Here is an 18,952-nt window from a genome sequence, read left to right as displayed (position 1 = left end):
TTTGGAGGGATATTTCTGACAGCCCTCGCGCGCTGCTTATCCCTTAGCGTAAACGGGAATCGACAGTTTGGCTCCGGCTTGCCTCATGCTCGTTAGCGGAGCATATCAAGCATATCGACCGGGATGGTAAACACACCTTGACGCAACCTTAGACTGAGAGAAATGGGAGAAAGAGCGAACGGAAGAAACAAAAGCGAAGGTCAGCAAGACGCACAACCAGTTTACCTGGAAAAACCTGGAAAAGCGGGCAAAGAAAAAGAGAAAAAAAAGAGAAAGAAAAGAGGGAAAGAGAGTTATCTGTGTGTACATTTGGTACAAAATTAACATCAAGTTGCTGGGCCAGTAAGTTTCAGAAAAAGCAGAAATATCCCGCATTGCTTTGTAAGCCGGTGAAGCGCGTTTTCCAGCTACGACCTCTACTTCAGAGGTCGCCTCTGGACGGGAATGTCAAAAGAGGTGAAACAATGACTGCTAGGACGCAACAGTACAGACAGAGAGCAGCGACCGTCTGTGGCACATCGAGGCCGTATAAATATGTTTGTGCACACGGCCCGTCTTAACTGACTTCGAATAGTCGATGCATATGTAAGTACATTGTATAAGTCCGAAGCACAGATTGCCATTTACCAGGCGCCTTGGGGTAGGAGATTGGTTCTTGACCCGCAAATATTGAAAGTCTATTCATTAAAAATTAAACCGTTAGAATAAGCAACGTTGGAACTCCTTGAGAGAGGTATAGAGGCAGAGTTCAAGGAGCGTTATACAACCCCGGAGTAGTAATACTGTGGCATCACTTGGCGAATCATCGTGGCTGGAGGCTCTGCTTAAGGTGTAACAAAGCGCAGCTTAGGAATGAGAGAAGACAGACAATGGGTAGCAAGTATTCCCGCGCGGATTTTTGTTATGCTTTAAGAATAGAGAGATATGAAAAAAATAAAATGCATCTAGAGGTTAGCTAGAACGAGTGTTTCTTAGCCTACACTGGAGTTGGGAAATGATACTTAAAGGAAAGAAAGAGAGGTCGGAAGAGTAAAAAAATTAGCGTAGCTAGCACTAAGTCGCGCAAGGCTGGGTCACAGCAGAGCTGGTAGGCACATGGCTTGTGCTGGCTTGGCTAACTGACTTTTGGCTTCTCTCCTTAGGCTTTTGTCTTCTCACCTTTCTCTTTCCCACCCCTTTCTGTACTGTACTACACATGGCTATGCTTGCTCTAGCCAAGAAATTTTTTCGCCAATAATTTCTCTCTTTCTTTCCCTTTCTCTCGCTCTCTTTCTCTCTCTGTAGTCGTTCTCTCGCCCATCAAAGGTATTGCATCCCACGCCAGAGAAATGGGCGCGCGTGATCTGAGAGCGTGCCGGTTCATGGTGATGATAATTTTCTATCTACGACACACGGCCAAACTCGAGCATAACAGCTCTGCTGTAACAGAGAGGTAGAAACACGGGCTTCTGTGCGCAGCATAGGATGACATTTTATCGGTGCTACAGTCATCCGCGCAGGTTTGTTGTTCGTAAAAACTGCAATAACGCATTCGTAGTTATTTGATGCCATGGAGGGTGACGTTCGCGCATCGTTTACATCCTTTCTCTGTGTTATAAATACAACAGGCGTGTAAGTTTTTCTGAAATGATTTATGCAGCACGTCTGGGCAAAGCAACCCGCAACCTGCGTGGATAGTTTCACATCATAGTAGCTAAAATTCAAGAATATAATTGCGGACGTGGGTGCATAACCGCAGCAGTTGCTGCTAAACCTCGGCTGCTTCGTGAATGAGCGCGTTATATCGCTGGAAATCAGGAGCCGAATTCAGAAAACTTTTCTTTGGCAAGTACACGCTTTGCTATCGGCTTTCCGCCTTCGCTAATGGTGCACCTATTTCAATCAATCAATCAATCAATCAATCAATCAATCAATCAATCAATCAATCAATCAATCAATCAATCAATCAATCAATCAATCAATCAATCAATCAATCAATCAATCAATCAATCAATCAATTTTTATTTGGCATTTGTTACAGCATCAGCAGCATAACGAACGCGAGCACAAGAACAAAGGCGTTCGTGCATGCTTTCTGTCTTACATGAAATTACAGGCGTTCAACTAAATGGTACACCCGCCATGGTTGTCTAGTAGTTATTGGGCTCGACTGCTGATATGCAGGTCGCGGGTTCGAATCCCGGCTGCAGCGGCTGCATTTTCGATGGAGGCGAAAATATTTGAGGCCCGTGTACTTAGATTTAGGTGCACGTTAAAGAACCCCAGGTGGTCGAAATTTCCGGAGCCTCCACTACGGCGCCTCTCACAATCATATGGTGGTTTTGGGACGTTAAAACCAAAGAATTATTGCTATTAAGTAAGATGGCAGGACTTAACCTAGAACACATACGGTAAGTTGGAATGAATGTAACTTCCCGGCGATCATTGGAAGTCATTGCAATTACAATAATCGTTATCTCGTGACGCTCCCCCTTTTTTATTACAGGGAATATTTGTCAGCTACGGGAGGCTATTTCTTGGAATTCCGTACGGCGTTTTCAGGGCTCTTCAACTAGTGGATGCAACACTAAGTTTCGGACAGGTATGGAACATTCGGAGATTCGTAAACGTGCATCATTGTTGAGCAATTGCAATCCCGCCTTCGTGTTCGACGTCCAAGTGAATCTTAACGGTTACGACATAACCAGGAGAAATCGGACATTGCGAGAGCAATCGCTAAGCCACGTTGCCTCATGTCCTCGGAGGTGCTTCTTCAAATCTCGAGGGTCATTAGACGGAGAAAAAATGTTATTTCCTTTGCCTCACCAAGCTTATTGAAAGCCAGTCATTAGTTAGATGCTACCAAATGAACGACAACTCAGGAAACTAAGAAACTGCAACTGCTCGAATATACGAAGAAAACAAACGAAGTAAAGACGTTGCTCCTATTTCTTCGTCATACATACTTGTCGGTGAGGCTAGTTCTGATGAAACATTGGTGTACAGCTTGAGTGAAAGCACAAGGCCTTGCGAGAGAAAAGCGCAGCGTTTACTTTCGTAACAAGTGGCAATGTTGAAGTAGCGAAATGTTCCCTAATTATAATTCTTTATTTATTCCCGTTACGGCACGCGTTGAAATTGCGAAATGAAGATGGGTAGCCATAGAGACCATCCGTGCTTAGGAAACGTCTTAAGACTAGCACAACGTTTAAGACACTGGGCGCCAAAAGTTTTTGTAAGAATTGCTGTTGGCACTCGGATAAACACTCTGAGAAAGCGAAAAAAGGAAAGTAATCGAATATCTGAAAAAAGTCAGTTCCAACGCAAGGGCGATGCAATGAATGCGACACCAACAAATTGGAATGTCACACGAAGAACGGCAAGCCGCTCGAAACTTGCAGCACGCTGGCCCAACACATAGGACGCACGGGAACAACAGACACAGGACGAGCGCAAACTAACAACTGTCACAGTTCGATACTTGCAGCGCGCTGCTCAAACATAAAACAGGATGCATGAAAAGAACGCACAGTTGTACACAGGACGAGCGCAAACTCACAGCTGTCACAGTTTCAACTAGCTCCTACTTAGGCTCTTCTAACTAGCAGCTCACTCCTTTCGCAAACGCCGCCGCTGCAAAGAGCGAAGTGATGTTCTTGCAGTGTATAGCACAAGACGCACTAAATTCCCCCTTCAAGATTACGGGAGCACGGGAGACCACGCCCTGTATGCCAAAGTACAAGTCGGAGGCGTACATGCCAGCTACAGAGTTTTAAAATTAGGGACGCAAGGAGCTTGGGGACCCAAGGAATTTGCGAGCCGCCAAGGCGCATGCGCAGAACCCAAGACACTCTTGGGCTCCTGCGCTCGCGTTGTCCCCAGACCACGGTGTAAGATATATACTCTTTAGGTGTGGACACTTCTCGGCTTGCATGCAGAGCGCGATCGACCAGATAAAGTAACAACGGCGCGCGTCTGTTGGTCCGGTGACCGCAGCGGGTATCTAGCGGCAGGAAGACGCAACCTAAAGAGAGAAAATGCTTTCTGCACCGTTGCTATAGCAACCGACGCAGTCGGCGGCAACGCCGGCGTCCGCTGCATGTCTTGTTTTTCGCTCGTGAAAAACGCGGTATGCGTTTCTAACTTGAGTAGCTGGCGTGCCGTAGCCGCGTTCGCTGACTAGGAAATTCAGATTTCCCGCGAAGCGCCAGTTGCTACGGGAACGCGTTTTTGTGTTGAAGTTGCATCATCCCGCCGGTAGGTATCCGCTGCCGTCAGCGGTCCGACGTGTCCGACGGGCTCTCGGCGTCGTTACTTTATCTGGTCGATCGCGTCTCGCGAGTGTCCTCACCTAAAGAGTGTATATCTTACACCGTGCCCCAGACCCAAAACTCGAAAACTAGCGCGGTTCGCCAGCCAGACGACGCAGACGCAGCACGGGCAACGGCGCTGCATGGCCCGCGTCTCGCATAATTTCAATTTTGTCACGTGTGGCGTCCCATGCGTTTGACCCAACTCTCAAACACTGCTGCTCCTCCCAACACCAGAGCAGCCTACCCGACGCAGCTGCTAGCGGGGCGACCGCCTTTAAAGCGCACTCTTCGCGCCATCTCACGGTTAACAAAGAACACGCTGAAGCACCTCCGAGCTCTGCGTACCACCAGCGCTAACTGGTGTATATAGATAGCTCACTGTTAGTGTGCCGGAGGATGTATACTGCGTGGCGGAATTGCCTAACGCAGCGCGCTGCGGAGCGAGGGGTTGCCGGTTCAAATCCCCGGTCACGCGCTTCGGAAAATGTTTCTTCTGAATTATTTTTATTTCTGGCTTATATATATATATATATATATATATATATATATATATATATATATATATATATATATATATATATATATATATATATATAAGTTGTAGTGAGTAGTGATGAGAAATGTCCAGCTCTGCAGCCACATCACCAGCACTGCACGAGCTTCAGCTGCCTAGCCTGTCTACTTCTTGTTGCTACTATACTGTTCGGACGTAATCACCGCTCTCAGCCCAGTGCTTGCATTATAATATACATATATATATATACGGGACATGATATATATATATATATACGGGACATGATGGCGACGGTAAAGACCCGCCGAGAGTGTTCATATAGTTACTATCGCAATAAAAGAAACTCTCAAAACAAGCTAAGGAAACTGAGCGAGACAGATAACTAGCAAAAAAATTCTGGCTTCGTCAACGTGAGGTTTCTTAGAAACCAATTGTAGACTTTCACATTCGTCATAATCAGTGCAGAGAAGAGAGGGCCAAGCCAAACGAAGTTGGATGGTGGAATGATGCCTTTCTACTTTACGTTAGTACCGACTTCATAGCTTAGGAGAGAATGTAAAGATCGAATAACAGAGAGCTTAGCTAGTTGGTAAGTATTCGTTCTAAAAGACAGGGCGTCCAAACACGGACACAAGAAGGAAGTCAAGACAACCCGGCGTTCGTGGTGTCTAGACTTCCTTCTCGTGTTCGTGTTTTTACGCCCAGTCTTTCAGGTTATAAAGGCCCGTTGCAGTCTCACTAATGAATTCGTCCTGATTGAAAAATCGGATTTATCGCCTCCGTCGTATACGGTCAGCCCCATAGACACGTTAGGTCAGTGTGTATCTTCGCGTAGGGTAATAGCAATTTGTAGAATTCATACAAGGTTATTGTGAGATGTTTTACTGCGTAAGCATTCTATGTCTAGGATTCCAGGGCTAAAGGTTAGCGCATGTGTGCGTAAAGGGATTCTGACCGCGTTCTAAGTATTCCTTACGTGCTAGGCTCGAGCTTGAGCGAAAGTTCTCGTTGCTTCTGTTCGGCGGCAGGAGCAAGTGGCACTTTTGAGACCGCCCGAAAAGCGCTAAAACATGATACGCTCAATGCTTAGCGCTGATATGGTCCACGCGTTTTATGAAGAAATAAATAGCGAGGAGGAGATAGCTCCTGCGAGAAAGAAACTACTCTCTCGTCTTTGAACTCGGAGTGGTTTAGGGGCCCGTTAACAAGTTCTCTAGTTTTACTCTTAGAAAAAAAAATTGAACGAACGCAGTCGGTAACCACCTCACTGAGCAGGAAGTGCCGTATATAGCTACCAACGCTGCACGAAGTGCGCATGCGCTTGTCACGCGATGCGGTTCGTTACCTTTGCCGGCTGCAAAACATTTCAAGCGCGAACAGAACGCGTACGATTCGCCGTGTCCCTAAACACGCTGCAATTACCTCTGGTAACGCAGGAAGTGCGGAATTCATTATTCGCTACTTTCTTTTTTGAAACTAAAATTCCTGAGCTCCTGTCAGGAGCGCAGATTCGCGCTTTCAACCATTAAACATTAAACCTTAAACCGAAAACTGGCGCACGTTTGCGTCGCCTCGTTTAGGAGACCTAAAATTAGCTACCGTGAAGCGTGCACCGTCGTGGCTGACAACCTACGACGTCACAGAAACGGCAAGAAGGCGTGAATGCTCTCTATAATAGTGCACGAAAACGGAAAGGCGGTGCTTAAAATGGTGAAAACGAGCTAAAACGATCCGACTCGGCTTTTGTTTTTGCCACACTGAAGAACCGGTCGACGACGACGTTGCGCTGTTTCATATTCCTGCGTGTACAAAGGCGTACTGTACTATTAGCGCCTCGCAAGTAAAAGTTTTAGCACAGACTGCAAGTTATGAAGATTGCTTTCTTGCTACTTGACAGACTACAGAGAAATAACAGCGTACAGGCGTACAAAAAAAGATGCAAATGCGAGGGAACGTTCAGCTAGAAGTTCAGTTAGTGGACAGCGTAACTATGGGATTCCAACCCGCGTTCTAAGCATTCTTTACTTGCCGGGCTTGGGTGCCAGCGAAAGTACTGAGCGTCGGGCATTCTGTTAGACTGCTTGGGCAAGTGGCACTTTCGAGACCGCTCGGCCGTGGCGAACCATGCCCGATATAGTGAACGGCTGCTTCTGCTATACAGTCGCCACTGTATACCGCAGTGCCCAACAGCCGATTGCTCGAGGGACCGTCAAGAATCGGGCGGCCGTCTCGCTCTCTATGTACTGGCTTTGCAAAAGAACGACTCATTTCGGCCACTATGCACGGCTTGGGTGGCTGCTTTGTTACTGCGTACTCTAACTGCTTCGGTTCGCCTTGTTTCTTTTTCTGATCTTCATGAACGTGTGCTGCGTGTGTGTATGTGTGTGTTTTCTTTATTGTTTCCTTGAACAGAGCACAGGAACACCACTGCATTTCGATCCGTGCGCATGGTCGGATCCTCAATTGCGGAGAAGGAACGGTTCCAGGCAGCGCTAATCCCCGCCGAGCTCGGCACCAGCGGCAACAGCGGCAACGCTAAATCCCGTGCGCGCGTTCTGTTCCTCCAGCTTGGATTCCTCCCGGCTCCTCCACGCCCTCCTCCCTCCCTCTCTCCCTCCCACCGCCCACATGCTCGCTTTACCTTGCAGGATGAGGAGGACAGTTCGTTCGCGCAGTCCCTTTTTTCCCTCGGAGTTTCACCTCGTGCATGGCGTTTTTTATTGAGCGCTGTTTTTGACGCACACCACTGCCTGGAAGCGTTTCTCTTTTTTTTTTTTCACTACTGTCTGGAAGCGTTTTCATTTTTCTTTCTTTTTCGCTCCCTCGAGCGAAACCGTTTCTTCGATCGTCTTTCATCCTGCTGCTCCATGTTACACACTAATCGCTACACGTTTCAGGGGATGCTTGTCTTTCTGGCGTGCGGACTGGAAGGAAAGCTGCTTAGTGAGGCGAAAGCACGAGCCCTGCTGTAAGCCAACACCGCTTTTCTTCGCTTTTCTTCCGTCGCGCATACTCTCGGATACTTGAACGACTCGGACACTTTCATTTCGTTTCGTTTCTTCTCAGTTTCGTTTCGGAGAAGCTTTCCGTCTGTCTGTCTGTCTGCCTGTCTGTACTTTTTTGTCGTCTTACTGCGACTGCTTGGCTGAAAATCCGGCGTAATAAGAGGCGCTATGTGTCGCAATACAAACGGTAAGCCAAGAAAAAGAAAAAAAAAGAAAAGGAAAAAAAAAGAATAGGGCACCGGGTACCTGGTGCAATACACGCTCAGCTTCGATCCCAACTTAGGATTTCGTTTCGATTCTCAAAGCGATTCATGTTCGCTGCAGAAAAAAAAAGAAAGAAAACAAGCTCGTGTGAAGTCCTGCGCTGTCTTCATCGTAGATCTTCATTCTAGCGGATTGCTTCTTTCTGCTCCTTGAGGCTAGAAAGTGTGCTCCTGTGTTTCATCTAGAGTAGAGTAGATCCTTTGAACTTGTGGCACGTCTTATTCGTGCCTGATCTGTCTGTTATTTCTTTTTCGAGCACAAGACACTGCATACCGAGGGCAACAACGTTTCAGGTTGCTGCGAGTGGCAGGTAAACCGAGGCGCCCCAAGCAGCGGACCGTCCTGTCGGTCGGATTACTGAACGCAAACGAAATAGTCTGCCGCCAGTTCAACGTCTACCATCGCCGAGCCTTCGAGGAATTCTTGGACGAGACTGAAGTGTGAGCTGCTGGGTTTTCTTAGTTGTTGCTCGCGTCTGTGTATCTATTCTTGACCAGGGAACGTGCTAGCACACTTACAGAACATCCAAGACAGAAGACTGAGATGAGTGTCGAAGCTGTAATGTTCACCTACGTGGTTCGACACCTTTGTTTTGCTGTAAAAGAGGTGACGAGTTCCGGTGCTTGAGCGCGATGGCGGGATTCGCAATAAAATGTTTAGAAATGCGCTATCGGTGCTGTGCGTTAAGAACACCGAAGCCCTACTCTACAAGAGTATTTTCTTAGTAAAAAAAAAAAAAATGTCCGCAGATACCATGCCCTGTGGGAATCGGTTTCATGCGAATCAGTGAGCGAGTAGTTCTGTGCTTCCCTTTTTGGCTTTGAGCCAAGCGAATCGTTACGAGGTGGATCGGCATGTTTTTGTAAGTGCAGTAGTTGTGTGCACATCGTCGGCTTACCAGGGACATCGAAAACACAGGCATTGAAAACATTGAAAAGGTAACTTATGGTCTGACGTAACGTCAGCACTCACGTTAGAGCACATATGCCAGTTGTATCGAAACGAAGTGCACGTTATGGTGCGATGACGTGAACATTGCGCTAAGAAAAGTTACATACGTAACTTTCGTTAGTGTATTCCTCCGGAGTCGAGCAACGCTTGAGCATAGCTTGCTGAACCATAGGAATGCAAATGTAATGTTTATTAGACTGCTACAAAAGCTGAGCCAACACTGGAACAAGAATTGACGTTAACCTGACATGGCGCCTGTATCGTAGGAGTATGTATTGCCTGCATCGTAGGAGTTTGTTATCAAATCAGATAGCCAGCACTACAAACACAATTGACGTTGCACCGACATTACTCCTGCATAGGGTGTTTTTCCAAAGCAGTTTCTAGACCTTGCGTGCCACTCTGTGGTAGAATGCCTGAGTGCCACGCAGTATGCGTGGGTCCGATTCTTGCTGGGACTCCAATTTTTATTATTTGCATTCATTGGGTCAGCGCCGCCGATGTCGGTTTTTATTAAAGCTCTCGCATTTAAATTACCAGTGTATGCTCTCGCCGTTCCTGGGTAGATATAAACTGCCAATTTCTTGTGGCGCATACCGGTATACAGCGTCCCGTGGTATACGGGTATGTGCCACACGTGTCTGGAGGAAAGGATTTGACGACGTACGTGACAGGGTTTTCACGTTATTCATGTCATGACCTTGCAGTCATATTCGTCAAATCCTCTTACGATCCCATGCCCACTCCAAGTTAAGGAGTCGATCACGAGAGCACCTAGACTTAAGCGGCTAGATAGATAGATAGATAGATAGATAGATAGATAGATAGATAGATAGATAGATAGATAGATAGATAGATAGATAGATAGATAGATAGATAGATAGATAGATAGATAGATAGATAGATAGATAGATAGATAGATAGATAGATAGAAACGATCGAAGTGCCCTTGGTTCGCTAAGAAATGCTTCGCCTTTAGAACATTTTCCTGTCGAAGTGACTGACTGCGCTTACATTGCGTCCATCACCGCGATCCACACGCTCATTAATTTAAGAAGGACTAAACGTGCTAAATATTTGATGAACATTTGCGGTATATGAAGTACATCTGTGTGTCTACAGTGTACAGTACTGTGTGAAGTTTCGGACTGCTCATAAGCTCTAGCGGTTAACTCGGTTTCACTATTGTGGTTGCACTGCGGCTCGTTTCACTTATGTTGATAGTTTAGGCTTTTAACAGCGTAGCTGTTTAAGCTGTCATTCCCATGAAAATCGTGCGCCGAAACTCGGGCGGGTGTGTGTCATAGAAATTGGGCAAGCCCCACTACCAAGTACAGCAGGTGCGAGGGAAACCGAAGACATTGCAGGGAGGGAGCGGAGAGAAGAAGAGCGATGGAAAGCGGTGGGGGAAGGAGGTTCGAGCCTGGGGTGGGAGAGAGTAAAACCTAGTAAGACGAGGATTGCTGAGGCAAGGAGCCGTGAAGGAGGAGAGAGGCGAAAACTCTGCTTGGCGAACTGGAGAGGAGGAAGGAAAGGAGCATTAGAGAAGAAATGGAGAGGAGAAGGATAATAAATAAATAAAACGAAATAAAATTTATTGCCGGGGTGGGATTCGAGCCCGGATGGCCATGGTCCGAAAGCGAGCGCCGGAACCACTCGGTTGTCCAGTCACGGTAGCCGCACAAGTACTTATGGGAACCACGTGTTTGCGTTACTATGGGCTAGAGAACGAGGATAAGAAAGAAAAATGAAAGACAGAAAGAAAGAGAAACAGAGAGAGAGAGAAACAAAGATAGAGAAAAAAGAGAGAGAATTAAATGAAGCATAGCATAGCCGTGTATATTATAGCAGAGGGAGAGGGTGGGAAAGTGATATTGAGGAGGAGGTACAGAGGAGAGTATAGCAAGGGGGCTGGGAAAGGCAAGAGAGGGTGAGGATGTGGACTAGGCCACCAGCTATGCTGTTTCCAGTCTTCGCACCTGTGTGCAGATGCCAAATTTTTTTTAGCCGTGGTGAGCGTTCATTTTGAGCAAAAAACAGTTAACCAGCTCAATTCCCCTCTTCCATCGCGCAGAGGCTTTCCAGTGTCTCCGGTTCGATCCGGCTTCCACGGACATCGGCTTGTGGATTGGCTGCTGGATGCGGGCCTGGTCAAGAGCCGCGACGAAGGCGTTGTCTACGGAAGACGCCTGCTCGACGGAGGCCTGTTAGTGCACGGGGAGCGTGCTATGCACTTCTACGACGGGCCGTACGACTACCTCTTCGTGTGTTAAGGCGTCATCACCTTTGCAAGGTGGCAAAAAAAGAGTGCTGTTGCAAGACCACGAATTGTTTTACTAACTCTCTCAGAACTGCCTTAGTACGGCCGTGTAAGGCTCTGAAAGGGGCTACGAGAAACGCTGTCGGTAGGGAGACGGACTTCTTCGCCGGATCTGTGGCGGAGGATGGCCCTGCAGTAACTCTCCCTTGCCAGCTTTGGCGACAAATAAAATGTTCAGCGTCGTTAGTATCGTCATAATAATCTACGCCTTACCTCCCTGAACTATAACCGTTATAAACATCACACCATCACCATCCTCAAAATATTTTCAGCAAAACTTCTTCTTGTAAGAGATAGATGCTTCATGTTTATTCTTACAGGTGCGCTACTAGTTTAGGTGCTTATCACTTGGAATGAAAAAGAAAAAGTTGGAGGACGCTTGAGCTTCGCCTTCAAGAGTAGAACGCGATAGCGTAATCGCGGGCCGCGCGCGCTTCGCCTTCTCAATTGATAGCCGGGCTTCGGTTCTCGGTGCGAGCTTCAACCATGCGGCAAGGAAACGAACGACTGGTCTTTTACTTACGTGACATTGGCCATTTCAAACTACCCTAGAATGCCTACTGAAGCACAGTTAAGTACGCCATTTTCTTCCTTTTGCGAATCAGCGAAGGGCCCACTACACGTCGGTAAGGCAACACGCGAACCTACGCAGGTGTATACTTTGTTGATACTTTTGGTGCTGCTGATGATTATGTCTGAGCGCTTTGTAATGGGTGGGCCTTTAAAACACCCAGTCGTTGCGTAATTCACATGTTTTGACGCCTGGCGCGATTCTACGCTTCTGCCACGGGTCCTTCTTTGTGCTTCAGCGGCGCGCTGCAAGTATCGAGCTGCTTTTGGTTCTTCGTGTGACATTTCAATTTCTTGCTATCTCATTCATTGCTTCGCCCTTGCGGCGAAACTGTGACTTTTTTGCGAAGCAATTTCAAGCAATACCGTGGCTCTGTGGTAGAACACATACTTGCCACGCAGACAACTTGAGTCCGATTCTCACTCGAACATAAGATTATCATTTATTTTATTTACATCTTTCTCGATTTTTTTGGTCACGGACAAGATTTTTCGCTCACTACCAACGACATCGATGTCGACACCGCAATTTCTGCGAAACTAGCTCAATGCTATCGCGGTAAAACAATATTACGGATACTTGCAGTTGGCAGCTAAAAAAATTCTTGCACCACAAATGAAGCAACAAATAAACGTTGCCTGTCCGCGAACTCTAGCACATGTGGTTCTTCGCTCGCTTTTCTTGTTCTACGCTTAGGGATGTTCACAATATATCTTGCGTAGTTCCTACGAAAAGAGTTTTCCTCCGAGTCTGCACAGTTAACATAGTAGAAAATCGATGCAAACACAATAGCCTATAAATTACGTGTACAGTCTACACTTAAATCTATGCAAAATAGAGGGTATCAGCTGTAGTTAACAGCAGTTAACAAGCGATTCTCATAAGACGCGCCATAAGCTTCAACATAGCGTTGTGTCTATACCTGAGGCTGGAAAAAGAGGGGGCAGGGACCGAGTTTACCATTACTGAAGCTGACCTAATCAGGGGGAAAGAAGAGCAGAGCTTTTTGTAAGTTGCGATCCTGTAAACAATCGTATGCACTACACACTCTACGGAGATCCAAGCAAGATACACAACAAGACGAAAACTAAATTTAATGCCTCGTGTTCACGATTGTTTCCTTCGAAGTAATACAACTAGGCGCCCGATTTGGTCTCCGCATATTCCGCGGGCGCCGGCTGCGCGTTGCAGCCGGCGTCACTTATAAGAGATGGGAGGGCCCACTGAAACCGTGTTGGACATATTTGATGCGCTGTCGAGCTACGGTCCTGTTTCCACCTGACACACAGAGCCAGTGCGACGTTTGTTTCAAGCCTGTGCGTCGTTGGGCCACCAGTGCACTTTTCTCTCGTAGAGTAACCGGCGGAACCAAGTTCATCAGCGAGGTTGCCCTACTAGTGTGGGAGCAGCTGCTATAGCAGCATGCCTATCCGTAGCGCCTGGCGTAGTTGTGCACTTTCATGGCGTGCAGAGACGCGAAGGTGCATTTGTCACTCTTGCGTGTCGCACGTTGGTTTACGCAACACTGCAGGAGCACGACGAACCTTAGGGCAACGTCCCCTGAGGTGCGCGCCAGTACCCCATCGGGTCGCTTTCACCTCCTCTTAAGGCTTGTTTAACTGTAGCTTGGCGAATTGAATTCACTCACTGTTCCCAGTGCGCCAAGCTGACGCTTCAGGCACAGAGCACCGGATATTCTTTCGTCGGCTCTTGACACCGACGTGTAGAGAGCCGTTTGTTGCTCGCTTGGGGCGGTGGCCGGTTGTGTAGACGGCACCTTGCTTGGCGGGTCGGCCTGCGCTAAAGCCTTTCTTGAGGCGAGAGCGCCCATTGGAGGCCGCTCCCTCGTGGTGTCTGCACGGCTGCGGCGTTGGTGAGCGGTTGGCCGGCTACTCTTCCGTCGGATGCGCGCTCTCCAAGCAGTGGTAGTAGGCGTTCCTCTTTTCACCAGTACACCGGAACGCGTCCTGCAGTTCGTCGAGGCCTTGGAGTGCCGCCGTGATTTTACGCAGGAGGAGCGTATCTTTGCCGAGCTCCACCAGTGCGAAGTGCCTGTGATGGAATCGGCCGTATGCTGTTAGATACTGCACGGCATGAACCTCTTGCTTAAATTCAGTAGCATTTCGTGTAGCATCACTCTCCTGACAGTACTTAATCACTGCTGTCATAAGAAAAAAATGTCATGTAGACCGGACCTCAGGCCCGCAGCCAGAAATTTTTCCGGGGGGGGGGGGGGGGGGAGGGACCCAACCCATTTGCTGAAGGCCTTGACTATTTGAGAAAAAACACCTATTTTCATTATTTATTTTCGGTAAAACGCCCCCCTCACCAATATTTCTGGGGGCGGGGGTGGTGTGGGCCCCTAGGGCCACCCCCCTGGCTACGGGCCTGCCGGACCTATGCAATAAAGTTTTACCAACCAACCGGACCCACATTACTTCGGCCTAACCCTACAAAATAAGTCTTTAAAGACTTCAACTACAATTTAGAGCCCCTCGACTGTCCCTCTCGATAGTAAATTGCGCAACTAGGCTCATAAAGAATAGCCATCGTTACTGACCTCAATGTATTATTTATAACATATTACCTTGTTACTTAGTGTTACGCATGCCATATTCCTTCGAACTCCTTGTGGTACCGTGTACGATTGAAGAAAGCAGTCGTCAAAGAGAAGGACGCGATATGCGCGCTAACTTTCTACAATATCGCATCGACCGTCCTCGTCTGTTTGAGCGCCTCACATCGTTACCATGATGCTAACCTCAGCACTAGCCAAACAAAGCAAAAAATTGCAGGAATGTAGAGGCTTGGACCGAATCGCTCTTTCTCTACAATGACTGTTGCTGCACCCAACAATTTATATAACGAGCTTTTCTGTAGCTAGCGAAATATTCTATCAACAGCAGCTTAGAATGCACATAATGTTTTAACGGGATAACATTTTTCAGCTACTTACTCGAATATACTTCGAATGCATGATCAGCACCGACGGGAAAAACCCAAAGGGACAACACGTTGGAAAAACCAAGGATGATTTTTGTTGTTTTAATTAGTGAATTGTCAAGATGCATGCAGTTCATGTGTTTACGGGACTGTCGAACCTCTACTCATCAGCGGATGAAGAAATTTTTGCTTTAATCTCCAGGGTGGACGAAGCGAATGTGTGCTCATCCACTACTATTATCGTGAGATTCATTATGCTCATTCATGGAACATTATTTAACATTTAGGTGTTAATATTATTTAAAAGCTGGTGACGAAGTCCCACCTCGAATACTGATGTAACTGCTGTATTCATGCTACAGATAAAAAATACCTCGAGCACTCTAGTCATTACTGTACACGAACTTACCGCAGTTAACATAATTGTGGTATCTTATGTCGGTTAAATGTAACGGTGATGCTACTGCGTTAATGTTTGTGAATATTTATTTGAAATAAAAATTAGTAGAATTTTAGGCCTGTCTTGAAAATGGTTGCCTTACTATTCGAAAACTATTCGAACAGCATTCGATTCGTATTCGATTTGGTATGATCACTATTCGATTCGTATTCGATTCGATTCTAAATTTCACCATTCGCACACTCCTGATAACCAAGTGGAATTCTGTAACGGGCGTCAAAAGCACGGTACGCGAGTGCCCTTGCACTCCACTGTAACCAAATTGTGGCTGTGGAGGTTTGAAACCAAACCGGCGAAGTCGTTCTAAAAAGCGCAGTGCAACGCCTGAATGAGTGGGCCATTGCAGTGGGCACTAGCGAGAAGCTTTAACAGCTGGTTCGGTGTTTAGTGCATAATCCATATCGAATTCGAAAACATGACGTAATGACGTCTGCTCTACTTCTGTGCGAAGAGTCACGCGGTGGTGTTTGCGCCCATCATGCGAGTCTGAATTCCTGTCAGATATTCTATGGAAGGTTCCGTTAATGTTCCCGAAGATGCAGCAAAAATGAGCACTGTTGGAGTGATCTCTAAACGAAATTGATGGACAGGGTTACCATGACAACAACGGACCAATAAACCGAAACGCCAGTGCCATGCTGCAAACGAAGGAAACGCTCGCGCTGCCATACCTGTCTCTGACGATTGAGCATAGCGTGCGCACGCTACTGAGCATGAACAACTGATCAGGACTGGACTCGACGCTTCCGCCAGGCACGATGTCGTCGTCGTCGGTGCCCAGCGCGTAGTGGTACGCGTTGTACGCAGCGCGCACCGTCATCATGGTGAAGGTCACCACCTCGTGCTCCTGGTTCTCGTCCAGACTGCCACTGGACTCCTCCGTCTTGCGGAACACGTTGTTGTTGATGCACCGGGTGCGCTTGCGCCACCGGGCGTCAGTGTCGTCGAAGAAGAAGCGAAAGAACTCACGCACCATGTCGTGCAGTATAAGGACCCCTAGGCCGCCGTAGTTGATGGCCAGCGGGACGTTGGGGTCGAAGTAGGGCGGCTGCAGAAGCCCCGCGGGAAGGAGGAGAGAGTTTTCGTTCACGTCGAACACGAGGGCTTGTCTCATGTTATAATGGCGCAAATGAAGGTCCACAATATGCGCCGGGAAGATGAAAGTGTGCAGGGGCCGCATGTTGATTCCCTTGAGAAGGTCTTCGTTATGCGTGTGATTGGTGGCAGCAAGGTGTCCCCGCCAAACGTGACTGCGGAGAAACCGGTTCGAGTACTGCTGGAAGAGCGGCAGGAACCGGTACTTAGCCGTGTGCCGGCTGGCGAGGTCGAAGAGAGTGAAGAAAGCGTCTTTTGTGATGTCGAAGGTGAAGCTCTCGTAGTAGCTGTCGAGTGTCTTGTCGTCGGCGACCCATTTCGGAATGCCGACCATCGTATTCACCTTGCTCAGGTAGTTGGACGCGTTGGCCTTGGCTTCGGGATCGAGCCACACGGCTTGCGATAGCATGTACTTGAAGCTGAAAATCACTTTAGAGACCAGTTCTTCCACGGCAAACAGAGTCTTCATGCGCGTCATGGCCTCCACGTAAACTCGCCCCATTCCAATGGGCATAACGTCATTCGTGATTAGGAGACATTTCTTCCAGTCCTCGATAAGCGACTCGTTCAGCTTCAGGGAACGGAACTCGGCAACCTTACTTTTGAGTGCGGGAAAGGCGAGTGGCCCGTAGAAGTAAAGTATGCGCCAGCCAACGTAATTCACAGCGCGTGCTTCCTTCGGCGGGTTGCGGAGACTGGCCATGTATCTCAAGTAGTCGAAGGATCTGAGCAGAACTTGTGTGTTGTCGTTGATGACAATGCCGGTGTCATTCCCTACAACTTCCTGCAGAAAAGACTCCCAGGGAAATTTCTTCACCTTCTCCTTCAAGTGGATTAACGAGTATTTCCTAAGTTTCCGCCTGTGGCAATATCTTCTCGTTACGTACGCGTTGTTAATTTCAAAAGCCACAATGTTTTTCACCACTGCTAAAGGAACCTCTACATTCTTGTACAACTTAATCAAGTTCATAACCAACGCTGTGTAATCGTTCTTGTCGGCGTCGTTTCGCGTCAGGAGCCAATATCTCGGCAACGTGAACGTGGGACAGTCCAAGGACAAGAGTATATCGTTCGACGTGTCGTCGTCGATGTTGCTGCTAGCGCGAGTGATGCGGAGCATCCTGGCCGTGCCGACGGAAAGGAGGGCCGACTCACTCGTGCGGTGAAGGAACTTCGCCAGGATTGAATCGTACGGTTTGAAGGTGCTTTCGAACGGCCAGCTTTCGAGGCCGTAGACGTTGTCCATCATATGTTTGAGAAGGTTGCGGTTGTCTGCGTTGCTCTCAGACACGCACCTACGATAGAGAATGGACACTTTGTGCTGCGTTCGCAGCGGCGCTGTGAGGCGCATCGTCTCTAGGTAGCGCTTCAGGTCCCTGTACATGTCCTCGATGTAGAGCCGTGCCGAACCGAGCATCCACTTCTGGTATATCTCATCGTCGGCCCTGATCCAGCGCCCGCACGTGTGCTCCAGAATGTCCTTGCAGGGCAGAATGTCCACGTCGACGCCGTAGTTGATGGCGTGCCCGACGGCACCGCAACGGGGTTTGTTGCACATGTGCATCTCACGGATGGAACGGATCAGCGGCGGACTCGTCTCGGCGGGCGTGGTGATCTCCATCGGCTTCTGGGTTACGAACAGGTGCTTCGTGATGTTTGACCAGATAATGAGGAACACGAAGGCGAAAATGTTGCCCAGGAGCAGCAGGCACGGTATGGACTTGAGGTCTCGAGCAACGCGCTTGAAGTACTCGTCGGTGAAGGACCGCTTTCGGGTAAGGTCGACGTCCGAGTCACCGTACCGGTCGATGGACTTGCAGCGCGCGGTCACCTTCTGCCGCGGCACGGTGCCCGCCATCACGGGGGCCTCCTCGTTGTCCTCCATGCTGGCGTCGAGCCGCGGGCCGCGCCAACAGCGTCGCTCGTTTAACGCGAGGCTAAGCGCGCGGTTTGGCGGGTGGTCACCAGGACGGCGACCCGGCTCAGGGCGACACCAGCAGGCAGCTCTGGCGGCTTGCTACGTCTTGTCAACCGGCGGCAGTGGGCTGGTGGCAGAAAGCCGCCGCTGGAAGGCAAAGGCGCGAGACGCATCAGCGTTCGCCAGGCGCAATGCTTCTTTTTTCTTGCCACAGCGAGCGAAAACGGCTGTTCATTGCACTGAAATTTTATGCCCCCGCTAAATTATATTACTGCGCGCGATATTATATTTCTTCACACCTCTTTCGTAATTGTCGGCCACTTAGTATGACTGTCCACCCCCGTACTATTATTGTTTTACTGGTCATACTTTTCGTACTGTTTTCTTCTTACCTTAGAAACGAATTTCTCTTACTATAAAATGCCGCTTACCCGACAAGATACTATCTTGCAGCTTTCACTACAATATAGTGTCACGACGCGCCTTCATTAAAATTGTGTCACTCCCTCGTCGCGGGAAGTTCCGGCCCCACCTAACGTAGCGGTCATTTTCGACGATGACGATGAGTATTTCGATGATGAGGCCATAATTAAAGCGTCTTGATACCGGACAAAAATAC

At 48.2% G+C, this 18,952-nt stretch overlaps 2 protein-coding genes across 2 annotated transcripts in view; one reads left to right on the top strand and one right to left on the bottom strand.

Moving 5' to 3' along the window:
- LOC119385785 (integral membrane protein GPR155-like) overlaps positions 1 to 11,661 on the top strand; it is a 130,483-nt gene extending 118,822 nt beyond the window's left edge. Inside the window, exons 15-18 of the mRNA XM_037653169.2 lie at positions 2,486 to 2,581; positions 7,704 to 7,774; positions 8,369 to 8,515; positions 11,101 to 11,661. Coding sequence (XP_037509097.2) covers positions 2,486 to 2,581; positions 7,704 to 7,774; positions 8,369 to 8,515; positions 11,101 to 11,299 — 513 coding nt within the window. The 3' untranslated portion in view covers positions 11,300 to 11,661. The remainder of the gene's footprint in view (positions 1 to 2,485; positions 2,582 to 7,703; positions 7,775 to 8,368; positions 8,516 to 11,100) is intronic.
- A 1,338-nt stretch (positions 11,662 to 12,999) lies between these two features.
- Positions 13,000 to 18,457, bottom strand: LOC119387001 (endothelin-converting enzyme homolog). Its single transcript, XM_037654303.2, has 2 exons — positions 15,992 to 18,457; positions 13,000 to 13,969 (listed from the first exon to the last, which is right to left on the bottom strand). The coding sequence occupies exons 1-2, from the start codon at positions 18,298 to 18,300 to the stop codon at positions 13,807 to 13,809; spliced, it is 2,472 nt and encodes an 823-aa protein (XP_037510231.1). The 5' UTR covers positions 18,301 to 18,457; the 3' UTR covers positions 13,000 to 13,806.
- Between the last annotated feature and the right edge of the window lie 495 nt (positions 18,458 to 18,952).

Source organism: Rhipicephalus sanguineus, chromosome 3 (genome assembly GCF_013339695.2).
Source record: "Rhipicephalus sanguineus isolate Rsan-2018 chromosome 3, BIME_Rsan_1.4, whole genome shotgun sequence".
NCBI classification, from domain to species: Eukaryota; Metazoa; Arthropoda; class Arachnida; order Ixodida; family Ixodidae; genus Rhipicephalus; species Rhipicephalus sanguineus.
The sequence above is the reverse complement of the archived record's forward strand: the minus strand, read 5'-3'. Positions and strand labels throughout refer to the sequence as shown.